This window comes from Magnolia sinica, chromosome 9 (genome assembly GCF_029962835.1).
Source record: "Magnolia sinica isolate HGM2019 chromosome 9, MsV1, whole genome shotgun sequence".
Taxonomy (NCBI): Eukaryota; Viridiplantae; Streptophyta; class Magnoliopsida; order Magnoliales; family Magnoliaceae; genus Magnolia; species Magnolia sinica.
The window spans coordinates 70,192,147-70,210,916 of record NC_080581.1 but is presented as its reverse complement, the minus strand read 5'-3'; the positions used below and the strand labels follow the sequence as shown (position 1 = coordinate 70,210,916).

The following is an 18,770-nucleotide window of genomic DNA, read 5'->3' as shown; positions in this document are numbered from 1 at the left end:
AGGAGTCAGAGTCCATGGTGGAGTCCATCGACTCAGACGGAGATGGGATGTTGAGTTTCGAGGATTTTGTTAGATTGATTGAAGTTCATGGGGAAGAAGAGGAGAGGAGTGATCTTAGAGAGGCATTTGGGATGTATGATGAAGGGTCGGGATGTATTACGCCCAAGAGTACAATCGATGCAGTTTTTTTGCTTCATGCTATATTCGCGCGCCAGGAATACTGCAGTTGCCTGCTCCGAACCAAACACCATACACGCTTTAATATCATGTAATACACCCGCAAATGCGAGGCCCTAGGTAAAAAATTTAGAAGGATATGATTTATTAGTGTCTATCAAGTATCCTACACCGCCAGAGAAACAAAAAAAAAAAAAAAACTCCCACGTAAAATTTCACTACCATTAATATACTGACACGTGTCAGTTACTCCACGAACTGCGAATGAAACCTCGGCTAAGGCCTAATAAGTAAATCGAGTAATCCACTGTCTCACTCTCTCTCTCTCTCACAAGCCCGTTTTTCTGCCTTTCGTTTCTCGCAGCGCTGCGAATCCTGCCACGAAGGAAAATCTGAAGGAAAAACAATCTGGAAATCGAAATCCAGGCCTCTAATTCTCCCTTTCTAGCGATTATCCATCAGATTCTCTCTGGAACGGTACAAATCCCAGCTATTTCCACGAAAAATCCACTTTCGCTGCAGTGATCTAGGGTATTTTCGCAAAATCCCCGTCGAATCCTCCTCCTCCATCCTTGATCTGTGTAAATAAGTGCGGAATTTCGTTGTTTGGATTTTCTAGGGTTTCAGATGAGGATATGGACTGGAATTTCATGTCTTAGTGGCGTTTAGGGTTTTTGTTTTCCTTTTGGGGGGCGAATTGTCTGAAATGCAGACTAAGGAAGGGCAGAGTAATGGAATTTCTCAGTCCTTTTCATACGATTTGGTCAGTGAGAGAGCAATCGATTCGACTATGATGACTTCGTTGATTCTTCTGTTGGCTCCATCATCCGGTGTCAATCACATCGAGCACCGCGTCTCGAAGATGGATGCGTTGGCTGGCGTTGCTATAAAGTATGGAGTCAAGGTAAATGGATGATATTCTTTTAGATTTCTGTTCGAATTTTGATTTCTGCATCAGATTCTTTTTATGTATGATTCTTCAAAGCATTGCATGATCATAGATTTTTTTTTTTTTTTTTTTTTAAATTATTTTGTTTTATTTTTTCATTTTTTCTGTATATTTGATTCATTGGTGGATTGAAAGAAGTACATGCATGTACCCACCATGCACATGGCATGCAGAAACCGGCCGTCCAGATTGTTGGCCCAACATGGATTGAGTAATAGTGTAAAAACCTCATTTTGGTCAGATGATGCTATCCAATCCATGGACATTTTCCCCATCGAGCCGGGACCTTCCTCCATCCCCCCCACCCCATTCTGTTGATTGGGTGGTTGGGATTTTCTAATTCATGTGGTTTTTTGGGTTATGCTTGTGTCCAGTGGGCTGGCTAATTAGATCATCTAGAATGAAGTGCATGTATTACCCTTGCATGGTAGATTCATTCATTGAAACGACCAAAATACCATGGCATACTACCTTGTAATTCATCTTTTGATGAATAATGCATTCGTCTTGATTTTAAAATTGTGAGGTTGCTGTTTTGTTTATGAGTTGCTTATACCGTGCTCTCTCTTAATGCTTGGATAATTCAGGAAGAGAATGAGGTTCACTTTCTACTGAAGAAGCTAAACTTTGATTTGGAAAAGAAACTTGGTTGAATGGTTTTAAGCCGAACAGTTGTAAACCATTCTAAATTTAGAAAAAGGTATGGTGTGGATTTCTCACATCTCATATGGCCCACTTGAGTTTTGGATCCACCTCATTTTTGGTCTTATGTGCTAAAATGATCTCTCAAAATGGATGAACGGTGTGGATTTCTCACAAAAATTACGGTGAGCCCCACCTAGCATCCCAGCATGTGGACCACAAACCATAACAGTAAAATGCATTGATGGTGTGTTTGAATTCTCATATTTGAGATTGGGCAGAATGGTCACGTAGGCAGATTGCCATTGAGCTTGTTTCTTGACCTACAAGGAACAATCTCAATGGCAATTAGAGGTTGCCTCAGCAGAAAACCCTCTCTGCCAATATTTAGTGGCAATTTGAAAAAATGTTGTTAGACCAATTGAAAAGAACAATGGAAAAAAAAATTCTTGTCTGTCATTGACTTGGCCAAATTGAAAAGAGAAGCTACTGAATTCTCATACCCTGGCTAGACCAATTTATTCTCGGATTCTGTGTTATGATTCTTATACATTGGGTATTGATATTATCTTTATTACTTTGTTTAATACTATTTTTATTTTTATTTTTGGTATGAAAGGATGGATTTTCCAAATGTAATTTATCTATACAAAATGGCATGCTTGCTTCTACTGTTAAGCCTTCTGCCTTCTGCCTTCAAGCCCATACCTGCTGTCTTTTCTTTTTCTGCATAAACTTTTCTTCCTAGCTTCATTTTAGAACTAATTTAACTTGTCAACATGTGGATGTAATGTGCTTTTATTTGAGAATGTGCTTAACCTGCAACTGGAGTTAATCTAAAATCAGCTCAAAATACTTTTCCCCAATTCATTTTCTACTCAACTGCAGTTCTTTTTTTATTTTTTTTATTTTTTTTATTATTATTTTTTTTTTATACCCACATTTATCTTCTTTTGTTATGGCTTACACTCAATGACAATGTTGTTGATCTCATAATATCTGCATTCACCATCATGATTTGCACGTTTGGGAAGCTCAGATCATGCACGTCTGCCATTTTAGAAAATCTTATCTTGTCACCTTTATGGGCAGTTTTCTTTTTAATCATTGTTGCTTAATTTACATAACATGGATCTGTTTTTAATTTTGGTGTATGCTCGAGTTAGTTCTGTTCCAAGTCACTTGGGAATCTGGACTCTTGGAAAGGTCTTACTCTCGTATCTTTTATACAATCACCCTTTTTCTGGAGATGTAAAAATCTGACCTGATCCATTTCTTTCATTGAATATGCCAACTGCACAACCTGTTCTCCCACTTACCATTGACTACCATTAACATAATATATGTACCTTACACTGCCACACATTTGTTCTTTTCATGTTAATACAGTTGTGTTGTAAAATCCCAAATGAGTGGATGGTTGAAACACCACAAAATTGGTAGAGGTCTGGTATAATATGTAAATTCCAATCTTCCAATCTTAGAGATATTTGAGAAATCTCTCATCCATATTTGTTTCCATCAGATTAACTGTCTAGATCACCAAACCATGTCCTTTGAACTGTACGGAATAAGGTCATTTGGGCACTATTTCTGTTTTGTGTAGGGCAGGAAACATTGGTGATTGACCATTAAAAACTTCTTGTGGGCCACAAAAGTTTTGGATCAAGCTGATATTTGTACTTTCCCTTCATCTAGGTCTTTGTGGCCTTATCAATAGGTTGGATGGCAAATAAACATTCTGGTGGTGCTCAACAAGTTTTTATTGACAGGTAATTCAATCACAATTTCATGTGGTGTGGTCCACTTTAGATATGAAGATACTTCATTTTTTCGATCATGCCCTAAAATGAGCTGTCAAAACAGATGGACTGGAGATGTAGGGAAAATATATCACTGTTGGCCCCACAGTTAGGGATCCACTGAAGCTGCACCCAATTGGCTGGAACCACACTCTCTCCTTACTTTGCTTTTGTATTTAGTTGCTCTATATGATAGGTGTGGCATTGTCCTTTCAGTTGGGTGTTGGAGGGGTGGATATACAGACTTTTATTTTTTGAAATCAGATATTATATTTCCATCCGTATAAAAAGCCAACTCCAAATTGCTGGGAGAAAGGCTAAGATGATGATGGATAACACGAGGATGTGAAAATCTTCGATGATTAATTATCGGAGTTAAATTGTACAAATGTAATTACATAGCATTTTTCCTTTAAAAATACTCTCTCTCTCTCTCTCTCTCTCTCTCTCTCTCTGTTGGACTTGAACAACACTTACTTTTGTTGCAATATTGATATATTAGTGGTTCTTTTAGACGCGCAGCTGTCTTAGCTTTGAGTACAACAGGTCACAATAAGCCAAACCTTATTAAGGGGCTTCTTCCTGAATTATTGCCACTTCTATATGACCAGACTGTTGTTAAGGTGAGATCTGCTTTGCATTTGAATTTTTAAACCAGTTATGTTATCAATGGGCTGATCTGCTTATGGTTTAGTATCTCCTAGCCCGGGTTAAGCTACCACATCACTTGATGGTACACTGCACTAGGTTGAGGCCCAACTTTTGAAGCTCACTGAAGATTCTTTGTCTCATAACATGATCTGTCAGACACATGTGGAGCTTGAGACAGTTTGGTTCATGGAACAATGTGTCCACAAATTGAAAGGCTGCTTCGGTTTGAGGAATCTGATGTGGAGGACATGCTTCGGTTTGAAAATGTCTTTCTAGTAACTTGCCAACTATATTCCTATTAGTACCTCGCACTCACACCTAACCCCTACACATGAATGCTAGTTATTGGGCTGCCCTTGTTGTATAAGTACTGGTTTTTTACTTTTAGCATTATCTTTAGATTTCTGATTTTGAATTCCTATTAGAGTTTTAAGTTTTTTTTTTTTGGCAGTTATGGTGTTATATCTGTACTAGAGGTGACAGATTGACAGCCTCTATCTAGCTGTGGTGTTTTGAGTAAAGGCAAAAAATTTGTTAGATTTAGGCAATTGATTCTTTTTCTTGTTTTCTACTGATCAATGCAGAGAGGTTTTGGCTGACTTGAAAGCAGCTGGGGCTACTTGGGTGCAGTTCGATGAGCCAAAGCTTGTGCTGGATTTGGACTTTCATCAACTGAAAGCATTTGCAGATGCTTATTTATAGATGGAAGAGTCCTTATCTGGTCTGAAGGTTATTGTTGAGACCTACTTTGCTGATGTGCCGGCTGGAGCATATAAGTCTGTTGGCATTTTATATCCAATATTATTAGTTCATCATGATCTGCTTGATTTAGCCTTTCTTCACCATCTTTTTTGACCTGACCCAGTTCTCTGACCTGGTTGTAGGACTATCACGTCATCGAAGGGCATCTCGGCTATTGAGTTTGATCTGGTTCGTGGAGAGAAGACCCTTGAATTGATCAAGAGTTTGGGTTTTCCTCCCAGCAAGTATCTGTTTGCTGGAGTTGTTGATGGTCGTAACATTTGGGCTAATGATCTCACAACATCTCTTAAGACGTTGAAAGCTCTTGAGAGCAAGGTTGGCAAAGGTATACACATTTCATGAGTTCTAGATTTGTTAGAGATAAGCTGTCTAAGATTTTGAAATCACTGAATATGTTGTTAACAAAATCAGTAAAATCATCTGTTACAATCTATGTTTACTTATTTTAGCACGGAAATGGTTTCTTAAGTTTGCTCCATCAAGTTGATGCCGTTTTTTCAGAATATCAGTTTTTATTTCTAATTTCTTTGGCTGTAGCCGCCTAATTCCTACATATTTTGGGTTTTGTTATCATGTCTTTGTAACTGTGACTTTTCTAGTCTATCAAAATTGATACCTAAACTTTGCATGGTGCTTGTCAATTGCAGAAAAGCTTGTAGTTTCCACTTCCTGTTCCCTTCTGCACACATGTTAAGATCACAATGATCAGGCGGTTCTGACCATTGGATCAAACGCCTATGAAAGGAACAGTTAGGACTGTTTTTGAAATATATTTCAGTCAACAATTTCGAACATCTATTTCGTAAAGACAGTGATGTATTGCCTGCCATTGTAGGGAAGCACTTTGATCAGACCATTCTAACCTTCCCATTCAGTGGTTGGAATTTGGATGGCTATAAACTTAAGTCCAAATTTTGGATGGACAGGATATTCTAATTCGTGTGATCTTTGTGCTATGGACAATTAAGAGTCTGCAATTACAAGACTATAAAACACCCCATCAATTCTAAAATAATTATAAGAGGTTTTCAGGTATTTTAATCTTCCTTTTTGCTGCACACACAAAAAAATGGATCAGAACAATCTTGCTTTTTTATTTTTTGGAACCAGGTCCCTAGGCCAAGCTTCCCCCTCTGTGAATGCATTTCCAGCAGGGCGAGCAACAGCATACAAGATGTTTGAGACCATCAAACGGAAACCAGAGATCAACTCATACGACACAAGTGGAATTGTGTTGGAAGATATCTACAGTGATATAGAACTGAGAGATGTTTGCTTTAGCTACCCTGCAAGACCTGACATTCATGTATTTTCTGGGTTCTCGTTGCATGTTCCAAGCGGCATGACTGTGGCTCTAGTTGGAGAGAGCGGCAGTGGGAAGTCGACAGTGATCAGCCTGTTGGAGAGGTTCTATGACCCCCAAGCTGGTGAAGTGCTCATATATGGCATCAACTTGAAGAAGCTGCAGCTTGGATGGATCAGAGAGAAGATTGGTCTTGTTAGCCAAGAGTCCATCTTATTCACAACTACTATAAAGGAGAATATCGCATATGGTAAGGCGGGTGCTACATTGGAAGAAATCAGAATAGTAACTGAGATCACTAATGCTGCAAGGTTCATAGACAAGATGCTACAGGTCACTTGCTTGTACTCTTTTTTTCTTTTTGGTAAATTCATCTTACTCTCTCAAAGATGTTGTGGGTGGAAGGCTAGGAAAGGAAGACACTTATAGTTTGTTTTGGTAAATTAATTGTTTTGTTGATATTGTGCTGATTATTGTCTTGATGAATGTTAAATGGGTGAAATATGCACAGGCTCAATCATTTGTTGATAGAGAAATGAGGTTAAAAGTGAATTTAGCCTTAGTTGATGCCAACAAAGGCTAAATCCATCTTTAGTCTCAGTTTTGCCTCAGTTACCTAAACTGAGACTACAGCTCCTGTGGCTAAAGGCTTTACCCTCGGTTGTTGAGAACTGAAGTTAAAAATAGATTTAGCTTCAATTGGAGGCAACTGATGCTAAAATTTGGATATAGTCTCAGTTGGAAACAATGGAGGCTAAAATTTTGATTTAGCCTCGTTTCGAGAAAACTGAAGCTAAAAAGGTTCTTTTAGCTTCACTTAACTGAGGTTGAAGGCTTTAGCCACAGGGGTTTCAACCTCGGTTCGGATAACTGAGGCAAAACTGAGGCTAAAGGCTTTAGCCTCAGTTTTTAACCTTTTTAGCCACAGTTTTGAACCGAGGCTAAAGCCCCCTTTTCTTGTAGTGTAATGGACATTTTTTTCCTGTGTTGTAGTCTACCTGTGATTTGTATCTGATTCATTTTCAGGACCACATCATGAATTAAGCCAGAAAAATGGATCCTCAGATCGGATATAAACTGCATACATCGGGGTGGGCCCCATGGTCAGGGTTGCAACCACCTGGCTCGTTCTGGGGTCGCAGCTAATCTGCGTTCCAGCACGAGATAGTGATAATGGCTACAAATTTTCTCGTCAAAATATCGCTGAAAAGGATAGTTGGACGAGGATTTCCTGCTAAAGCCTCTGCAGCTAAGTTTCCGCAGAATATTAGGTGGGACCCATCGTGATGTTTGTGAGAAATTCACACCGTCCATCCATGGTGAGAGCTCATTTTAAGACACCAGACTAAAATTGAAGTGTATCTAAAAATCAAGTGGGCCGTAGATGAAAAGTAAGAGAGTTTCGTGAAACCTTTCTAAAATTACCTTGATGTTTATATGCCATCCAAACTGTTTATAAGGTCATTCTGGGATGAAGTAAAAACACCAAAAACTTAGCTTGATAAGAAACTGTGGCCATACAAATATTTCAAATGGTGGCGTGTCCGTTCAACCACAAGAAGAGAGCTTTTGTACTTCTCGTTGCAACAGTGCACGCGTATATCCACACGCATGTGGAAAACACAAGGGAACTTGGATTGCTTAGTGTAGAACACATCACTTATGTCAGTGCTGTCTATATGTACAGAACTTATGTGGAGCCCACCATAATGTATGTGTTTTATCTATTCTGCTTCTTGTCATCGTCTTAGGGCATGAGCCATAATGAGGCAGATCCAAAGCTAAAGTAGACCATACCACAAAAAACAGGGTCATAATGATGCTAGGGTCGAAACTTCTTGGTCCCACCGTAATGTTTATTTGCCATTTATCTTGTTCACAGGGTCACACGGACATGAAAGAAGAGAAAAGACAAATATCAGCTTAATCCAATACATCTGTGACCAGTAAGAAGTTTTCATTGGCAGAAGTTCAGTCTCCATTACTTCTTAGAATATGGTCCACCTGAACTTTGAATCTATCTCATTTTTGGGCTCATGCCCCATTATGAGCATATCAGGCAAAATGAAGAGATGTCATGGATAATACATACATCAGACGTGTTTCACCTATACACATTACCGAAGTCCAGGAAGTCAAGGGTCCAATATAAACAGCCCACATGTGCCAGTGACACACCTGTGCGAAATTGAGAATATTCATTTGATAAGCCCGTCAATGAATGTACTAATTTAAAAGTCATTTCCAACAACTTATCGGGTGGACCACGCATGTATTTTGATTTTGGACGTAGATTACACGGTGACCCCACGCGGTGGGACTTGATTGGGCGAGAACGGATTGGCTACTCCCCCTGCCACTTGACCGGTGGCTGTTGTCAGTGCTCCGTGGGCCCCACCATGATGTATATGTTTCATCCATTCCGTTAATCCATTTTTAAAGATAATTTTAGGGATCAATACAAAAATGAGAGTGATATAAATATAAGATGGACGACACCACAGGAAAGCAAGAGTAATTGGATATCCACCATTAAAATCCTCCTAAGGCCCACTGTACTGTTTATTTGACATCCAATCTGTTGATTAGGTCATACAGACTCAGATGAACAGAAAAAACAAAGATTAGATTGATCCAAAATTTTTATGGCCCTCAAAAAGTTTTTAATGGTCGACATTCATTAAAAACTGTTTCCTGTAATGTGGTCCACTTGAGATTGGAATATACCTCATTTTTGGTTCCATGCCGTAAAATGATCTAGAAAATTAGATGGATGGGATGGATGAAACACAAACATCATGGTGGGGCCCACAGAGCACCGACAATCAGCCATTGGTCGGTGGCAAGGGGAGTAGCCAATCCGTTTCCTGATTGGGGCAGCTGTAAGAGATGAGTCAGCTTATCATTTTCCATAAATATAAGCGTTGGCTATGCATCTTGCACATAAAAATAGACAGAGGAAGAGCTTATGCAAACGGGTTTGAGTGGATTTTGGTCGTTTATCATCTTCATCCATGTAATCCACTTCCTAGGTATGAGCTTGCACTCAATTACTGTCGTTGCGGCCACCTTCATCAATGAAACTGATCAATTTGCTTTGAAAGTATAGCCATGTTTCATATTCATGGCAAAACAACACAATATTTTAATGGGAATCACTTGATGAATACTTCCTCAGATTACTCTCCAGTGGGTAATCCAATTGCAGGAGCACTTCCACTGGATTGTGATGACATTTTGAAAAGAGTTGAAAAAATGTCACAGCTATTAAACATCTCAATATCCTAATAGTATTCTTAATGTAAAAAGATGATGTCTATGTCTCATTACATTCATGATCTCTCTTTGAATTACATGAAATAAAAGAAAGAAAGAAAAAAGAAGAAGACATATTTCCATCATTCACCGTAAATATTAAAAGCACACTCCTATGCCAATACTAAATATATCTAAAACTCGTTAAGAAAAGTATTTTCAACAAGCTCATTTTATTTTGAAATCTTCTCAATATAACTACCAATAATATCTCAGTAATAACTGAGGTAAGATGGATCTTCACCTGACAGTTGTAACATAACTTGTTCATCTTACTGAATCTTGACACCCAGATATAAATCCTTGATTGCATGCATTTCTGTGACAACATCTTTCATCTCCATTCGTTCTCTTGGAGATTCTGCAGAACACAACACACCAATTCTGACCATTGAAATTAAGCAAGCATGCATTCTTTTTCTTGTGTTAGTATGATTTCCGCTGCCTTGAGTAACTTTGGCTTCTTCTAAGAGAACTGGATCAACAATGTCCATAACTTGTTCAGGCAATGACAACTTAGCAAAATGATGAAGGCTTAGATCATCTTTAAACTTGTCATCAGTTGGTCCCTTTCCGGTTATCATCTCCAATAGAAGGATTCCATAGCTGTAAACATCGCCTTGTGTAGATGCTCTAGCGCCCATCGCATACTCTGTAATTTATAAATATCATATTTGCATGAAAGCAACTATTTAAATAAAAATAAAATTAGATTTTGAATTTTGAAGGAGACACAAGGAGGGAGCGAGTATTCCACATTTAAACAAGTAATTAACATTTTTGCTTTTCCTGAAGGTCAAAATTTCTAATATTAATTGATGTGCTATGAACTTTGGTTTGAGAGGCGGTACTCATTTCTGATCTTATTATTAATGTTATATATATATATATTATTACTTGATTAGCTTTCAGAATCCTACTATCTATAGCTATAGGAACACACTCTCACTTGCATCTACGAATGTGCTATGGCCTAGAATTTTGGATGGTCTTATCTAAATGCATGCAAGAATTATAGTAGGAAAAAAGAAATTTAGAGGATTTATCATAAACATTTACCAAAGTTGTACTAGAAAAAAAAACGATTAGAGGATTTACCAGTGGTCCACATTCAACATGCACAAGTCACCTACTTGATCACCAGAGCAATTAGGCCAAGCAACATACCAACAAGAGCCCACCTATGAACAAGCCTCCGTCATATGTGGAATGCATAAATGTGTGCCATTGAACAGGTTGGACCCACTATGAAATTAGTAGACTAAGATAGAAAAGTTCCATTAATCAATTGGGCCTCGAGCATGAGAAAAATTGGAAACTTAGAGCTATATGACTGATGTTTGATAATTAAGGCGCATGTAGCTGATCCATGTACATCAGTCTTATCAATTCAACCCAGAAACATGATGTTAGCCCAATGCTTGTTTGAAATGGGCCCTGGTGGATGGATGGCTCTGATTTTATGAATGTGTGCCACAATGGCATAGTTTACTATTGTTGTACATATGCCACCAAGAAAATCCATCCATTCATTTGATAATCCACAATGTATTACTTGGAATAGAATGTTTTTCTCTGAACAATGTGTTACTTGGTATAGAATATCCATCCTGCAAAAGGTGGGTGCACCTGACTTGGGACAAAAACTAGGATGGTCCATTCATTCAAAAGCCTGAACCATCAAAATTAATGAACATTCGAATTGTCTAACTAAATAAGATCATGGCTCACCTAATATCTCATTTGGTCCAATTTTATTCACCCAAGTGATATTTTTGTTAGAGCCATTGTTTGCATGGCTCAGGTTTCTATACAATTGATACATTTACAAGTAGAAAGCTCATTGGTGAGAAAGAAAGCACTGACTGTGAAAGATCACATACAATGTAGCACATGAACATTTCTCCTCTAAATATGCATTAACTAATTTACTTATTGTCTATGCTAATTAAAGCCTTATCTGTTTCCTACTAATTTAAAATTAAAATTTTGCTACCCCGAGCACAAAACCGTGCTAACATATTAGCACATTTTTTGAGATGTGACAGGTCCTCTAAGAAGAAAGTCTGCAAAAGTCAGGCAATCCACTCATCAGCCAGGCTAGGTATGTGCCTTGAATTAGTATTTTTTTGGTAAGCAGTCACTATGAGTGGAACAAGCTCACATTTGCAAAAGGTTATCTTTATGGTAGCGGCCACAACATCAATTTACCACATGGTTAGATATCATGTGGCACCCAAGTCTGGCATGAGGTTTGTGTGGGCTAGAGAACCACTTGAAAAAACATTTATAACTTCACAGGACATACTTAATAAAATAAAAGAAAATAGATGAAATAGTTACCTGGAGCGATGTACCCAGTAGATCCCTTCACGCCAACTGAGCTGGTTTGAGGAACGTCAGATAGGAACCTCGCTAACCCGAAGTCACCCACATGAGCAATCATGTCATCATCGAGGAGAATGTTATCCGGCTTCAAATCACGATGAATGATCGGTGTTTGGCAATGGTGATGTAGATAATCCAGTGCAGAAGCAACATCAATGGCTATATTTAACCTTTGAATAAAGTTTAAATTCCTCCCCAACTGATCATGCCCATCTCTGTGCAGCCACTTGCTTAGACTTCCATTGGGCATGTACTCAAAAACTAAAGCCATGAATTCATTGCCCTTAAAATCAATGCTTGAGCAACAAGTTAAGATTTTAATAAGATTCCGATGCCTAACATTTCTCAAGGCTTCACATTCGGCCATAAAGCTCCTCGTAGCTCCTTGCTGCTGAAGGTTGAGGACTTTCACTGCAATAACAATTCCATCTCGATCTAGGTTTCCTTTATATACAGAACTGAAACTTCCACCGCCAATCAAATTTGCAGAAGAGAAGCCATCTGTCGCTTTATAGAGCTCTGCATATGACACGTTCATGAAAGGATCCTCCAAAGAAGGAACATCAAGGGGTTTCCGTCTTGACTTTCTTACCCAATAAAGAGTGGTAAAGGAACATGATAGTGAAATAAGAAACATGACAACACTAATTATCGAGATTTTCACTTTTAAAGCAAGAGATATCCCCCCTTTCTTGGAAACTTGGCGAGAGCATGCTGGCAATTGCAATTCTTGTATACCCCCACAAAGCTTACTATTTCCAAGCACTGAAATTTGACTGGCATTTCCAAAGACCCCTTGTTTTGGTAATTCACCCTCGAAATTGTTGAAAGATAAATTTAGATACTGCAATGCAGAAAGGTTCTCCAGGTATTGTGGAAGCTTTCCAGACAAGATGTTAGATGAAAGATCCAGGGATTGAAGGCCTCTTAGAGTACTAAATGCTGAAGGAATTGATCCCCGAAAGAAGTTCCCATCCAACCAGAGATACTCTAGGCTAAGACAATTGCCTAACAAGCTTGGAATTTCTCCTGACAATTTGTTATTAGCAACATTCAGTGTCTGGAGACTTTTCAAGTTTCCGGTTTCCACCGGCAGATTACCGGTAAAAAAATTGTTTCCAACATGGAGTTGAATTAAAGAGGTAAAGCTGAAAAGTTGTTTGGGCAAGCTACCACTAAAATCATTATTTCCGAGGCGCATGAACTGCATGTATGTACAATTTCCGAGACTTGAAGGTATTCTCCCCATTAGATTATTTTCGTATAAAACGAGTTTATACAGTCGGGTGACGTTGCCCAAAGAAGATGGAATTTGCCCTGATAATTCATTTCTTTGCAAGTAAAGTTCCTCCACCTTGTTAAGCTTCCCAACACCAATAGGAATATTACCTGTTAGAAAGTTCTGTCCCATTATTAGTGCTGTTAGTCCAACAAGATTCTGAATCCCAGATGGGATGTTTCCGAATATCCTGTTACTTGCAATATTCAGCAATGTCAGTTGGGTCGAAAGATTAGCCATGGAGTCGGGCAACACACCACTGAGACGGTTATTGCCTATTTGTAGTCCCTGTAAGCTACTGCAATTGGTCAAAGAATCGAGAAAATTCAAGTCACGAGCATTCCCAAGTCCGAGCTGATTGCTACCTAGATTTAGCCAGTTGAGACCCTTGAGTCTTCCAAAATTCATAGGCACGGGACCACTAATTCTGTTACCACCAAGGTCAATAAGTACAAGTCCTGAGGCATTGGATAATGAAACCGGTATGGATCCTGTGAATTGATTTAGTCCGGCGTAAAGCTCTTCGAGATTAGGAAGAGTGAGGCCTAAGTTTGGTGGAAGATTTCCATGCAATTTGTTCCCTACCACTTCCAAAACGTTAATAGAGGAGATATTGTATAGTTGGGGTGGAATCGTACCTGACAATTCATTTAAACCAATGTCAAGAATACTTAACCTCACCAACCGACCAAGGTCTTCTGGGATGCTGCCTTCAAGCCTATTACTCGTGAGACGAAGGAAAGTGAGGGATGAAAGGTTTCCAAGTGAAGTCGGGATGATTCCTGTAAGACTGTTGTAACTAAGGAACAAAGAGGTGAGCTTCAATAGAGAGCCAAGCTCAGTTGGAATCCTCCCTGTGAGCTGGTTCCCGAGCAAATCAAGGACTTTGAGTTCGGAGCAGTGGGTCAGATTTGCTGGAATTTCTCCAGAGAATGTATTATTGGACAAAATGAGAGATTGCAAGTGCGACAAACGGCCAATCTCTTCAGGAATCATCCCGTGGAAGCTGTTTTCTGCAAGATCGATTATGCTGAGGAAGGTGAGGTTTGCAATGTAAGGAGATATGGGGCCCACCATGCTCTGGTCACTGAGTTTCAAAGCGATGACTCTTTGAGGAAGTTGGTGACCGCATGTGACCCCCTTCCACTGGCAGAAGTGGAGAGTATGGTTCCACGAGCTCAAAGATTGGAGAGGATCGTTGGTTATGAGATGTTTGAAGTTGATCAAAGCAAGACGATCGGTTTCATAGGAGACGTTAGAGGCAGATCCCAACGACCATGATACGTCCATGGAAGAGAGAAGGATGGTGCAGAGGAGAAATGACGAAATTGCAGCAGGTAGGCTCGTCGACGGGAGCTCCATTGTTAAGTTTGTGAATGCTGGAAAGCCAAAGTGATCGCAGATAAAAATGGAGTGGATTCTCCTTTATTTACAGTGAAGGGCCCACTTCTGGTTCGTTGATGACGTGACGAGGGAAACGGATTGGCTACTCCCCTGCCACCAGCCCCGTGGCTGATGGCCGGTGCTCTGTGGGCCCCACCATGATGTATGTGTTTCATCCATTCTGTTCATCCATTTTTACAGATCAGTTTAGTACTTGATTCCAAAAATGAGAGGGATATAAATCTCAGGTGGACCACACTACATCAAAAAAATAGTGATTGAATATCCACCATTAAAATCCTCTTAAGGCCCACTGTATTATTTGAAATCCAATCTGTTGATTAGGTCATACAGACCCAGTTGAAAGACAAAAACAAAGATCAGCTTGATCCAAAACTTTTATGGCCCCCAAAAAGCTTTTAATGGTCAACGTTCATTTAAGACTGTTTCCTATAATGTGGTCCACTTCAGATCTGGATGTACCTCGTTTCTGGTCGCATACCACAAAATGACATAGAAAAATAGATGGACGGCATAGATGAAACACATACGTCATGGTGGGGCCGACAGAGCACCAACCACCAACCGTTGGCTGGTGGCAGGGGAGTCCCCTGACGAGGCTAGTGATAATAAATGAATATTGCAAAATACTCTAAAAACGTGCAGTTCCGTGAGCTGTGCAAACGGACTCGGATAGGAGCGAATTGCCTATGATCCTCTCTACCCGGGGCTGTGTGGGGCCCACTGATATTGTCATGAAAAATCCACTCGGTCCATATATTTTAAAAGACCACAATAAGACAGAGGAGCCTAAAAATCAGGAAGATCCATAACTCAGGTGGGCGATATCACACGAAACAGTGGGAACGGAACGTCCACAGTTGAAACCTTAGTGGAGTTGACCCTGATTTTTATTTTCCATCCAAACCATTCATAGGGATATTAACACTTAGATAAAGTATAGGCAAAAATATTATCCTGATACAAAACCTCTATCACACCAGAGGTTCAATCCTCACTGTTTCGTGTGGTGTGCCCGACCTGAATTTTGAATCTGCCTGGTTTTTTAACTTCCAGTAAATTGTGGCCTTTTTGTTGCAAACATCTCTTTGGCCCCACACAGCCTCGTCCACAGAGATATCTCTACGCCCGGGTCACACCTAATCGGCTCCCACTCGGACTGGACGCCATCCTTCAAACACCACGTCGGGTTGGAAATATTTGGTGGCCCCACCATGATGTGTGTTTTATCCATGCCGTCCATTCATTTTTCCAGCTCATTTTAAGGGTTGAGCCCAAAATTAAGCGGATCCAAATCTTAAGCAGACCACATCACAGGAAATAGTGGTGATTGAAGACCCACGGTTGAAAACTTCCTAAGGACCACAGTAATATCTATTTGCCATTCAACCTGTTGAGTAGGTCGCACAGACCTCATGAAGGGAAAACAAAAATATCAGTTTAATTCAAAACTTTCCTATCCTCATAGGATTTTTTAATGGTGAGCATTCAATCATCACTTGTTGTCTGATGTCTCAAATTTATAGATAGAATAGGGGTTCCATTGATCAATCCAGTGAACCATGAATTAAACATATGAGTCTCTGAATAATTTTTTATAATCTCAATCTATCGAACTCTCCGCTCAATTGATTGATAAAATTTGAAAATTTAAAAATTATTTGTAAATTCTCTAGATAATTTTGAGCATGTTCGATCGCTCGAACATGAGTGCTCGATCAATTGATGCGTAGATCAACGGCATGTGCAGTTTTGCATAGTTGTGCAAATTATTTCCTAATCCAGGCGCAACATGTATCTACACATTGTATTTATGTTGAGATTTATTAATGCACATCTCGTATTTTCTTCTCCTTGTGTGTTGACCACTCAACACTGAAATCATGATATTGATGCGTATAGCACATTATGGGAAGTAGAAGAGTGTGCATAGATCTGCATGAATTATGATTAGCCAATCTTCCTTTTAGACCATTTCGTCTTTCTAAAAAGGTCAAGTGGGCCATCTAGAATTCATCTTAGTCATAGTTGGTGCACTGTCTATGTCTTTGGCACTTGTAAATTTTGGTTTCTTCTACCAGGATCAAATATAGAAGGAAAGCTATTGTTTTACTAAGCCATGGTTTTAGCAAAAGTGCTCATTGATTAAGGGAAGTGAATCGGCAGATGCATATGCCATGATCATCGGCCAACCATTCTTAGTCACCAGCTCCTTTCTCAGTGGCTTGTTCATCTTTATCAAACCTAAGGCCTTTTGCCACTGCACCACCTTCAGTACCATCTTCGTTAATGGTCAAGTAGGCTATGGGACATTGAGGGCAAGTATTTGATAAGTGGCCCAGTTAGCCACATCGGAAACAAGTATTCACCCTTGGCTGACCATAAAGATTTAGAATCCTACTCGGACTCGCTACTTTGGGTGCCACACGTTGAGGCCTAGATGGACCACTCCACGTGTCATGATTTGTAGTTGTAGGAGATTGATGACGTCCTCCTATTGATTCATTTCCTTGTGCAAGCTCTAAATCTTGTGTGCGATCCATCATGTGGGGCTGAGTCAAAAGATAAAACCAAGTACGGACTCTTAGAAGCTATGTTTCTGCCCTACTTGCCAACTGAACCGTTTCATCCACAGTCCCGATCAAGTACATCTAAATTCAGTCCTGTGCTGAATTGTTGATCGTAACCCACTTATAGACTTTGCTACCTTTTATGATTCGGTTTCTAACATGTCATTCCTCATTGTCAACTACTGGAATTCTTTGGTGTAATTTGTAATGGTTTGATTCTCTTGTTGGTAATTTTGGTATTGCTAGAATAATATCTACTCATAATTACTAATGAGGAATCGTAATCGAAGAAGGCGTCTCATCTGTGGCCATGATCCGATGGGTGCCTTGTTCTGTCGAGCACATGTGAGTTGTAATTGCTCCCACTATACAGAAGCACCAAACTTTAATTTGAATACTATTAATTTCACTTTTTTTATGTTCTAGTACGTCCATGTAACCAAAGTATCGTTCTACTTTAGCTAATCAGTCGAGAAAATAATCTACACATAATAAGCCATTAAAACTGAGTTTGGCCTTACCTTAATAATCTTTTTCAGCACGTTCTAGCTGATCGCCTCCATGAACTGGTTATTAGAAAAAGTCGTCATTGATGTCCTCGTCGCTAGAGCTCGACTCATTTGGGATAGCGTAACGATTCACCTGCGGAAGTGCCCTGTAGAAATCGGGGTTATGCCGTACAACAACCACTGGCGCTGAGCATTACCTTGGGCTCGGGGCGGAATTAGTATATCCATAATACAATCGAGAATACTTGTAACTTTTGCATAGTCAACTAACTCTCCTAGTGGAAAGCTTCTATTCTTTTCAAAAATAAAGAATCCAGCATTACCGTCTATGGGATTTTGGTCTATTACTTCGTTATTTACCATTAGCCTAAGTGGAGTCATTGCTCTAATACCAATTAATAGAGGGATAGATATGATGATGTTGATCACCGTCTTTCTCAGGGGATAATCACTCTGAATCCATGAAACTTCTTTGAACTCCTCACAGAGATATCTCGAATCCACGAGACAAAATAAGAAAATAGAAATAAATTCTAATAAATTAAAAAATAAATTGATTGATGATAAAAACGAATTACAATAATTTAAATAATTATATCAAATTTATGAAATAGTTTCAAAATAAGACTTAAACTCAAACTCCCTAAAAATGTGACTTTCTATTTATAGACGGTCATGATTTCTACTAGACTTTATGTTTTTGGCCAAAAATAGTAAATGTCCAATTTGGCCTAACCACGTTATTCTCTTAATTTATCCAAGTCCTTTTTATGTTGGACACGATTCCTAAAACTCACAGGATTAAGAGTTATGATTGAATTAAAACTTACTATAAATAATAAAAATAAAAATAAAATAAACTTTCGACCATTGATATGATGGAATCTCATAAATCCGGCATGGGTAACCTGGCGTAGTGGGGTTGGTTGCCTAAGTAGCTTCTCCTACCCCGAAATCATATATTATATGTCAAATAATTCATTCTGATTTACGAGATACGCTTACTTTAGGGTTCTAAT

The 18,770-nt window shown here is 39.2% G+C and overlaps 2 protein-coding genes across 3 annotated transcripts; one reads left to right on the top strand and one right to left on the bottom strand.

Annotated features, from left to right (window-relative positions):
* Positions 1-475: 475 nt before the first annotated feature.
* LOC131255617 (ABC transporter B family member 9-like) lies at positions 476-6,745 on the top strand. 2 transcript variants are annotated; one of them, XM_058256363.1, is made up of 4 exons: positions 476-1,081; positions 4,806-4,997; positions 5,106-5,308; positions 6,138-6,745. In XM_058256363.1, exons 2-4 carry the CDS (start codon positions 4,924-4,926, stop codon positions 6,713-6,715), a joined length of 855 nt encoding a protein of 284 aa, XP_058112346.1. In that variant the 5' UTR covers positions 476-1,081; positions 4,806-4,923; the 3' UTR covers positions 6,716-6,745. The 2 variants fall into 2 exon arrangements, 1 of the variants encoding a protein (XP_058112346.1); XR_009176207.1 differs by lacking the exons at positions 4,806-4,997; positions 5,106-5,308; positions 6,138-6,745 and adding an exon at positions 3,467-3,960.
* Positions 6,746-9,566: 2,821 nt separating this feature from the next.
* On the bottom strand, positions 9,567-14,630 carry LOC131255104 (putative receptor-like protein kinase At3g47110). Its single transcript, XM_058255797.1, has 2 exons — positions 11,945-14,630; positions 9,567-10,253 (listed from the first exon to the last, which is right to left on the bottom strand). The coding sequence occupies exons 1-2, from the start codon at positions 14,628-14,630 to the stop codon at positions 9,874-9,876; spliced, it is 3,066 nt and encodes a 1,021-aa protein (XP_058111780.1). The 3' UTR covers positions 9,567-9,873.
* Between the last annotated feature and the right edge of the window lie 4,140 nt (positions 14,631-18,770).

Coding starts and splice junctions, on each gene's coding strand:
- LOC131255617 (XM_058256363.1), top strand. CDS start 4,924: ATGGAAGAGTCCTTATCTGGTCTGAAGGTTATTGTTGAGACCTACTTT. Junction 4,998..5,105: donor GTGCCGGCTGGAGCATATAA/GTCTGTTGGCAT, acceptor ACCTGGTTGTAG/GACTATCACGTCATCGAAGG. Junction 5,309..6,137: donor TGAGAGCAAGGTTGGCAAAG/GTATACACATTT, acceptor CATTTCCAGCAG/GGCGAGCAACAGCATACAAG.
- LOC131255104 (XM_058255797.1), bottom strand. CDS start 14,630: ATGGAGCTCCCGTCGACGAGCCTACCTGCTGCAATTTCGTCATTTCTC. Junction 10,254..11,944: donor TACTGGGTACATCGCTCCAG/GTAACTATTTCA, acceptor TATAAATTACAG/AGTATGCGATGGGCGCTAGA.